The sequence below is a fragment of the Salvelinus sp. IW2-2015 genome, linkage group LG16, assembly GCF_002910315.2.
Source record: "Salvelinus sp. IW2-2015 linkage group LG16, ASM291031v2, whole genome shotgun sequence".
NCBI lineage: Eukaryota > Metazoa > Chordata > Actinopteri > Salmoniformes > Salmonidae > Salvelinus > Salvelinus sp. IW2-2015.
In genome coordinates, this window is record NC_036856.1 from 11,638,353 (window position 1) to 11,648,498 (window position 10,146).

General features: G+C 42.0%; 1 protein-coding gene across 4 annotated transcripts in view; it reads left to right on the forward strand.

Annotated features, from left to right (window-relative positions):
• The window catches only part of tpm4a (tropomyosin 4a), a 43,705-nt gene that overhangs the window by 5,346 nt on the left and 28,213 nt on the right, over positions 1-10,146 (forward strand). For 2 of the 4 annotated variants that reach the window (XM_024004866.2, XM_024004865.2), the window contains exon 1: positions 3,276-3,784. The exons of the other annotated variants lie outside the window; for them this stretch is intronic. In XM_024004866.2, the coding sequence (XP_023860634.1) occupies positions 3,653-3,784 (132 nt within the window). In that variant the 5' untranslated portion in view covers positions 3,276-3,652. Of the gene's footprint in view, positions 1-3,275; positions 3,785-10,146 lie in introns of those variants that run through there. 4 annotated transcript variants of the gene reach the window in all.

A 10,146-nucleotide genomic window follows, 5' to 3' on the forward strand; every position in this document is an offset into this window, starting at 1 on the left:
ATTGTTACAGTATTGAGCATTAGTGGAATGGCTCCCACCTGTTGGGACTGAGCCTTCACCCAGTCCCTTCACTATCACTAAGGGCTCGACCGCACCAATAGCATTTGCCTACCAAGAGTACTTGCGAACCGAGTGGAGACCAATTTTACATGTAGAATCGCAGAATCGGCAGTCAGACGTCAACAGCACGCTGAGCGATCGGTAGGCGAACCGGAGATCCACATTCCTGTGCAACATGTGTGACCCTTAAGAGGCCTTCAGAACACCAAAACCAAATATGGCCACTGTTGTACCAGCACAAATCATTATTTTGAATTGGAATATCCATTCTACAGATTCTAGTTCTATAGCTGGCCCGTTGCCCCAGTGCCAGTGCCAGCTGTGAGTGTGCTTTGATCAGGCCTATCTGCTGGGGAAGAGATCAGAGAGTGTGTTCACATTCCTGTGCACCCAGTCCTGAAAGATGAGCTCACTAACACCCCATACTCACTCACACTCAGTCGATCTGATCCACCTAAACACAGTAGCACTGGTTAACAGACACTAATGCTGATAAAACACTGCATAGTGATTATTGTATGGCTGGTCAGCTGCTGTAAAGGGGGTATCCCTACACCTTCTCTGACTGTACTGCACTGTCCAGCTGTACTTACAGGCTTAGGCTTCATTTCAAAGTTTCATATAGAATTAAGGGTGTATTTGTCATACTTAGCCACAATCTTATTTTAATCTATAGCCATTCAAATATACAAAATGTACAGATTTTCATCAGAAGAAAGTAAGATTTTGACACAAGCAACTGTCAGTGAGGACGACACTGTCTGTGGCTAAATGATGTTATCCTGCTTTCGTCCTCAGATATTATCACTCAAACCAAACACAGCAGGCCTGGTGCCTGGGATCTGCAAGCAGACAGACAGAACGAATGACCACAAATATTTATACAATAAACAATATAAGCTAACCAACATAATGATTAACATCAGGATTTTGGGGAGGGGGAAGTTAATCCTTGAACAGTGCCTAGGGGGAACTCCAACCTGAAGCGTGTGGTATGTCCTACTCTCTTAGAAAAAGAGGTGCTATCTAGAGCCTAAAAGGGGTTCTTCGGTTGTCTCCATAGGAGAACCCTTTAAAGTACCCTTTTGGGTTCCAGGTAGAACCCTTTCCACAGAGATTTCTATATGGAACCAAAAAAGGTTCTAACTGGATCCCAAAATGGTTCTACGTGGAACCAAAAAGGGTTCTCCTATGGGACAGCCGAAGAACCCTTTTGGAACACTTTTTCTAAGCGTGTAAGTCTGTGTCTTTGGTGCATGCTACATTATGAGGGAGTGGGCTGAAGTGAATAGGGGGCTGGTGGTAGTTTATTGCAGGCCTGTTACTGATAAGGGCTGTGGAGCAGCAGGGGAGAGCAGGCTCCAATAGCTGAGTAGCAGTCCCAGAATGTCAGGAATGCAGCTAAAGCAAACAGAAAGGCCCACACAGTCCTGTGTCTAATGAAATCAATGCTCCAAGCTTTTCTGGTGGGCAAATCACACTGGCATTTACAGAGCTGGAGCTGTATCGACCACATTTCCACAACAGACACTCACTCAAGACACCATAAATCAAAACCTGCTTATTCCATCTGCTGGTTGGAGTATATACAGACAACTGAATCATAAGCATTGCTTTGTGTATTGGCACCCACACACATATGAGATATTTAACAATAAAGTTACAGTAGCCAATACAAATAGGCATCTCCAGAACTACACTAACACACCACAACATACAGTAGTGTGTTGTCAGGAAAACAACCTCTCACGCAATGTCAACAAAACAAAGGAGATGATCGTGGACTTCAGGAAACAGCAGAGGTGGCACCTCCCTATCCACATCAACAGTACAGTAGTGGAGAAGGTGGAAAGTTTTAAGTTCCTCGGAGTACACATCACGGACAAACTGAAATGGTCAACCCACACAGATAGTGTGGTGAAGAAGGCGCAACAGCGCCTCTTCAACCTCAGGAGGCTGAAGAAATGTGGCTTGTCACCTAATACCCTCACAAACCTTTACAGATGCACAATTGAAAGCATCCTGTCGGGCTGTATCATCGCCTGGTACAGCAACTGCTCCGTCCTCAACCGCAAGGCTCTCCAGAGGGTGGTGCGGTCTGCACAACGCATCACCGGGGGCGAACTACCTGCCCTCCAGGACACCTACAGCACCCGATGTCACAGGAAGGTCAAAAGATCATCAAGGACAACAACCACCCGAGCCACTGCCTGTTCACCCCGCTACTATCCAGAAGGCGAGGTCAGTACAGGTGCATCAAAGCTGGGATCGAGAGACTGAAAAACAGCTTTAATCTCAAGGCCATCAGACTGTTAAACAGCCATCACTAGCACAGAGAGGCTGCTGCCTACATACAGACTCGATTAATTGGCCACTTTAATAAATGGATCACTGGTCACTTTAAATAATTCCATTTTAATAATGTTTACATATCTTACATTACTCATCTCATACATATATACTGTATTTTATACCATCTATTGCGTCTTGCCTATGCCGCTTGGTCATCGCTCATCCATATATTTATATGTACATATTCTTATTCCATCCCTTTAGATTTGTGTGTATTAGGTAGTTGTTGTGTGTATTAGGTAGTTGTTGTGTGATGTTAGATTACTTGTTAGATATTACTGCACTCTCGGGAACTAGAAGCACAAGCATTTCGCTACACTCGCATTAACATCTGCTAACCATGTGTATGTGACCAATTCAATTGGATTGGATTTGAGTATAGGCTAAAAATCTAACACTTTGGACTTTGACCTGGACAACTGTTGATAAAACCTGGATTTTTTGGTACACTGTAACATATACTATATAGCATCATAAAATTTAAGTGTTCAGTTTATTCTCTTTAAGGTCAAGGATGACTTTTCCCTGTCAGAGAGGGGAGCTATTTTTTAGGCAGTTAAAAGTGTTACATTTAGCCTCATGTTTGCTGGACTGGATTTCCCCTGTAACGTTACTCCTTGTTCTTTTGTTACTGAACTGAAGCCCTGAATTTGAAGAACATTCGTAATTGACCATAGGCAACTGTTGACTTACATAAGGCTTTATAGGCTATGTACTGTATTGATGTCTCATCATTTAAGCTGTTCATTGAATTTCCATTGAAAGTTCCCTTCGCCTACACCCCCCTCAAGCATCACGCAACCAGGACCGGCACGCCCTGCCTATCCTGGAACCGTGACCTCATCTGAATCACACTTCTCTGGGTTGGAGGAGTGCACATTAACTTTCCTCATCATTCCTGCCATTTTATCTGGCTTTCAAAACTGGAACGCTGCGCTTCGCTAATGCGTTCATACATATTACATTCCAAAGTAGATATTTTAATACTTTTGTTAAGCCATTCTTAGGCTGAAGCTGAACTAAAGAAACATTTCGGGAAACACCTGGATAGCCTACTGCTTTGGCTTATACAATTTACATTTTTACACTTGAGATTTATATTCTGCTCTTTCGGTCCATTCCAAAGACTTTGAATAGTATTTGTAGCCTATATCCTGTTTCGAATAGACTAAAGCAGCTTTTACCACAATATTTTATTTTTCTATACCAAAAGTTTTATTTTTAACCAAATAGTACGACAATGGCAGGTTTGAATTCTTTGGAAGCTGTGAAGAGAAAGATCCAGTGTTTGCAACAGCAAGCCGACGATGCAGAAGACCGGACGCAGGTTTTACAGAGAGAACTGGATGGGGAACGAGAACTTCGGGAGAAAGTGAGACAATAGAATACTTATCTTTTCCCTCTCTCTGTCTATTCCCTTTGGAAACGTCTTTTACCTGTCCTTCTCCCCCTGACCAAGTCTGTCATGTTCGCTATTACAGAACAGTGTTACGTTCTGTAATAGTGTGGTAAAGCCACGTTAATTAATTGATTTGCCGGTAGTGATGAAGACAATGCATGGCGTTGGTCTCCAAAAAAAACTGGATAATCATTCTCAGAGGTGTTATAAAAGTAGGAATCATACATCTTTGTCTTAGAAAGTCCTCTATTGACATATTTCATAGCATTAATATATGATCTTATTCTCGTTTTGGACATTGTCACATTTACTTTTCATTATAAAGGGAGTAAGCTGTAAGTAGGCTACTTCATTAGTATTACATCTTAATAAGGCCTAATTTTGGGTTGTATAAGTGCAAATACTGGAATAAGATGTTAGTAGCCTATAGGTAACAGGGTAATTCTGGAGGGCCAGTTCAAACTTAGCTGGATGGTTCAAAAAGTATTTCACACACTGTTCCTTTTTAAATGTGCCTAGGAGATCTGAATCATCAAACATAATATGATGATATTTCCAATATAAGTATTAAATGCCTTGTCGCATTATGCAATATTAGATTTTGACAGAGAGTGAGGGAGGGAGAGATTGGAGAAAGAATGAGAGCGAGAGAGGGAGAGAGAGTTGTGGAGTTACTGCTCAGTAGAATGGGAGGCAGTCTTGACATGTTATGTATGTTAAAATACTTGATTATGTACGTAGAGAGCGTATGTAGGCTACCATTTGCATACTTGTAGGAGGCCCGATGAGAGAATTAGAGAGAGAAAGCTCAGGTCTTTCCTGGAAAGGCAGCAGAGGTGAGGTAATGAGAGGATCTGGCTAAAGGAAGGGTTTCCCCTTCATTTCAGAGGAATCTATTGCAGGGAGCAAAGAAAGAGAGATGTGAAATGGATGGAATTGTCCTCCATGAGAAGCCCAGGATGTCAATGTGCCAGACCACTGGCATCTTGGGAGTTGTTGTCAGCTATAGGCCTTGTGGGGATGCATCTTTCACTGATAAATGGTAACAAACAAAGAAGAGAGAACCTCAAGGCTCACTGATGACAGAATACTGACTTATCATTGTACCATCTAAACGCTGTGACATGTCTTTTCAATAACCAAAAACATTGTATTTTCAGCTGTTTGAAGCTGGTGTACAAAACCAAAAAGTAATACACGCACAAACTAAACATAAGAATGGGAAGCCAAGAAAGAGCGCACATAGAACAGATCTACCGCTTCTTAGACTTGCTTTCAATGAGGATGACAGATCTATAGCTCATAGTTCCATGTGAATTTGGTCAGGTCGCTCAAAAAGTTACATATTGCAGCTTTAATTCATCCCTTGAATTAACCCCAAGCCCCCAAACTGGTTGCTATTGAGATCTGCCATTCATTCACAGTTTACTCAGACACAGACTGTCTTAACATCATTTCAGTCTTTTCAGCTTCAAAGCATAAGAACACGTACCTCTTAAACTCAAGCTATTTGTCTGTGTTCAAGGATGAAAAGACTTGAAGTGGTTGACTGAGCACTTGTGTAGCAACCTTATGGGAGTATGGGCCCATGTGTGAGTAATTGGCGCAGAGCAGGATGATTTCTTGGCACAACAAACCCTTCCATTGCAACATGGTGCACAAAAGAGGGAATGTTGGTGTGTCTTTGAGGTAATGAATCGTCTTTTGAATAGTTAAAGCAGGGAGACTCTTTTGGCATCAAACAAATTCCTTGACGTTAATTTGGTGTGAAGTGGTATTCGTGTCTTTCAAGGCGTTACTTTACTTCACACAACACCCTCAGCTTTTGTTGAATCACCATTGAAAGATTCAATTGAGAAAAGTGTGAGGAGCAAAGTGTGCACCATTTACATTCTTCTGGATATTCATTTCAACAGTTCTCACAGTTTAGTTTAGAGATTATTTGAGGTAAGATCTATTTTCCATTCATGTAGATGAGAGGGATGATTGCCACCCACTGGGCACAGACACCAATTCACGTCTATTCCACGTTGGTTTAAGGTAACTTCTTTGAAATAACGTGGAAACAACGTTGATTCAACCAGTGTGTGCCCAGTGAGTAGATATAGCCCAGGCTCTGCTAACTCCATTCCCAGCCGAGCCAAGCCTCTTCCTGGAGGGAATACCTCTGGCTCGATATAGACCTTTTTGCGCCAAACCACAGATCTAGGATCGGATTACCCTACCCCCAGTCCTAGTCTTAACCATTAGAGGGATGAAACAGTATCTGACCCAGTATCAGTGGTTAGAGACGTAGCTTCTCTACTCCCTGCCCCTGAGGAACATGCCCAGGATACTGCCTGTTGCCAGCTCCACTCCGACACTTCCTGTGCTTCAGCCCAGATCAGCAGGAAGATAAGCAGATGCTGGACATTTCTCCCAGGCCTGGGCTCTATGATACAGACACATCCTGATTATGTGAAGAGTCAAGACAACCCAGTTGCTATTTTGAAGTTGGCCACTGACTTTGTTGCTGAAAGTATTTCTCACCAATACTTTTTTCTTTGAAATACCCCATCTAATCCCTTCTTCTAAAAGTATTGTTGTCTGTCCCTCTCACCAAGCTTTAAATTACATTTGTTTGCTTAGATCTATGCTTTTGACAGCCACGTAAACATACAGCAGCCTACAGTGAATGCCAAATAGGCCTAGATCTGTTGACTGTCCTGTCTGGTAATTGGCTAGTGGTTTCCTGCCCCTAATAGCACCAGGATGAATTGCATGCTATGGAAAGAATTACTTCCTTGTTCCACTGGATTTTTCTCTATGGGAATATCACGACTTTCCTAATTTAACTTCAACAGTAATGCATTTTGGCATTAATTGAAGTTCCGCGGGGCACTCCCTTGAGCCTTCGAAGTACAGTATTTGAGGGAGTGGATCAGGGATGCAGTGGCGGGTAAACGCACATAAACTTTTACGCCGTTTACGCACCTTTTTTTTGGTGAAATAGCTTTTACTCACCTTTTTATTTGGTTAATAATCGTTTACCTACTTCTTATTGTGTTCCCAGCGTTGATCAATACTCAGAACACGAATATTCTATATGGGGTCCCCTGAAATGTACATGGAGTCCACTGAGAGAGTCTGTAACCTTATCAAACTTGTGTCTCTTCAAATGGGTATAGAGTACATTTTAGAGTCAACTAAGAGCCTTTTACACTGGTGCACTTAAGCAGTTTACAATACAGAATTGCAGTGCAGCTCACATGAGATACTAAGAACATGAACATGATTTTAAAAAACACCACATTTCAATATAAACATCTCCACATCCTATTTTTCTGGACTTTTCTAGCATCCAAATGGACTATTTTGGGAGGGATTACCTTATGTGCATTTTGTGTAATTTTTACTACAGAAAATAACATTAGGCCTTCCCTATAGACATGCATGAAAATCCAATCAAACAATACAGTTCTAAAAATGTAATATGTTTTGGTTTATATCGGTGGTTGTTCGTCTTATCTCGATCACCCACTGGAGTTTATATTTTACCACTACATCGCTGGAGTGGATGTTGTCTTATACTTACTTACAGTGTTGACCAGGGGTCCCACTGGCTGCCATGCATAGTGACAGGCCTAAGCTTGTCCACTGCTTTAGAGTTGTGGGAGGGGGGTCACCATGATATATAGACCAGTAATTAGTTTTACTAGCGGAATGTTTACTTGACCTGATGGCACTTAACTCTCTAGTCTCTGCTGTCAGCAAGGCTCAAGATTTAAGACCCAATTGAGCTCTTGCATCCTTATTTGCATGCGTACCCACACTACTGTGGACCCTACTGAAGCTCAGGCCTTTGGTTTTACCCATGTTCTAAGACTCATATACGAATCAGTGAGCAGTGAGCAGTCTCCACTATAAAGCTGGCTTAAGTCTGGATGAAGAATGGAGCAGGGTCTGAATGTGGCTGAAATATGATGGAGTTGTCCTCTCTATTGATTCAGCATCCTATTTGCATTGAAAAGGTGTGTGGAGCTGCATTAGAAGCATGTGCCTGATGTTTAATAGCCTGCCTTTACATATCTCATTCTCCTCCTGACATGCCTGCTTATATGAGGCTGTCTTTGCATGTCAAGTCTCTGCTAACAGATGGGATCACACCAGGACTGGACCAGCATATAACATAGCGCCTGCCTGTAACACTTCCATAGAAACCCAAGCCTTATGCTCTTCATTACCCAACCATCCTCAAATTAAGCAATTATTACATTCCTGATGTCTCACTTCCTTGTGCTGTAGCCCTCCTTCCCTCTCAATGTCTGTGACTCAACAGGATGAGTGCAACAACAGGAATGTAATTTCCTAATGAATGGCATGTCTCACCTCCTTGGTCCTTTGTGGCTCAGTTCAATTACCCCTCGCTGCGGCACATAGAACGGGGTGGGGTCGGCTGTGGGGCTGACCCCATCCACAACACATTTTCATTGGTGGAGGCGCATTCGCATTCCACCACGTTCGAGACGTTTGTTCAGCAACACAACCTAGCCTGCGTGGTTATACGTCAGCACGTACATACAGCTACTGATCAGCTAGCTTTCCACTCTAGCTCTAGCTAGCTGGATAGCATTATAACTAGGTTTACAGAGTCAGTCACAACTGTCACATCACATGTTTACAGAGTCAGTCACAATAAAAAACATTTGTTTCTAAAACATTTTGGGTAATAATTTTGGTTGCCTGTAAATACTTTTTTATGCATGCTTATAGTGCTATAGCAATTCACTTTTCACACTTCGAAAATGTTTGTTTACTCCATTGCTATGGTCACCATTGGCTGTCGTCCTCCGTGTGTGTGTGTGTGTGTGTGTGTGTGTGTGTGTGTGTGTGTGTGTGTGTGTGTGTGTGTGTGTGTGTGTGTGTGTGTGTGTATGTGTGTATGTGAATGCACTAGAGTTAGTGGCATCCGGTATTCTTGGGACATCCCTACCATAAACCCTAACTTTAACCCCTACCCTTACCCTAACGTTAATTGTAACCCTTAACTAACCTTAACGGTCATGTATAGTCAAAATCATTTTTTTGCTCATGAAATTGGATGATATTTGGATGAAACCAGTTCAAAGTATGATGACCAAAGTATAACAAAGTATGGTGCTTCTACATTGATACGGTTTGATCATTAAGATACTGGTCCCTTCCCCCATGTCAAACACTTGGATTCAGGATTATTAAGGGGATGGGGGTAACTCTTATTTTAATACACCAATGGTAACATGATATTCTCTTACCTAATTTAAATAATTACAGCCTTATAACCAACATTGGAGAAGGTGTGTTTTGCAGAGGYGCGTGGTTAATATAGCTAGATAGCTACTCAACTGCTGCCAAAATTTGACTGTAGGCTGTCAGGAAATATAATAAAAAATGTACACTATTCATCTATGGCAAAGATACTTATATGTTTCCCATTTCATCTGTGTCTGGTGTTAGCTACTTAATGGCTAGCTAGGTCTTCAGCCACCATGGAACAAAAGGGAGGAGGGTTGTTCAAAACTCTGATGCAGTTGTCATGTCAACACATCCATCAGTGCTGCTGTGAACCGCATCACAAGAAACATGCCAAACGGGAGATGTATAAAAACAAATAACATCATTGATGCAATTTCAATGTTGTTTCAGTTGCTTTGGGTTTCACCAAATTTGCTTGAGATGATTTTAGTGCAACACTGTTCACTGCATCCAAGTTTCTTGACATAGGCGTTTCAAATAGCTGTCAGTCAAGGCGAGCTCATGATTATAAGCCCCACCCAATCAGCCTCTTTTTTTAACTTCCTGGTCTTTAGCCATGAGAGAAAAATAAAAAAAATCTCCAAATTTGAGCATTTCTATCCCCCCAAAAAATATTATAGGTGATATTTTAGTCACTCAAAAGGGCTATTTTACATGGAATCAGAATGACTGATCGGGACCTTTAACCCTTACCAGAACCATTTTACATTTAATCTTCAATGGGGCAAAGTCAGAGTCGGGAAGTCCAAAGGGTTCTGGATAGCACGGACCAAGGCACTAGCCGCTTTGACAAGAGGGACAAGCGCGTACCAGAGCCATGTATTTAGATTAATAAATGCAAGGCTCTGGTGGGTACCAGGCATACCCAACTCCACTCATCGCTTGTATGTATGGAKATAACTCTTAAGCAAAGATGGTTTAGTTTGAAAACTATGTCTTAAGTATGGATATGGTAGTAGTAGTCTTGGTCCTGGTTGAATAGCACAAAAGAGCGTCTGCTCTTTTCATAAAGTATGGTCCGCAAATAAAAATGCGTGGTGTGCTGGGTCGTGCCCGCCSGG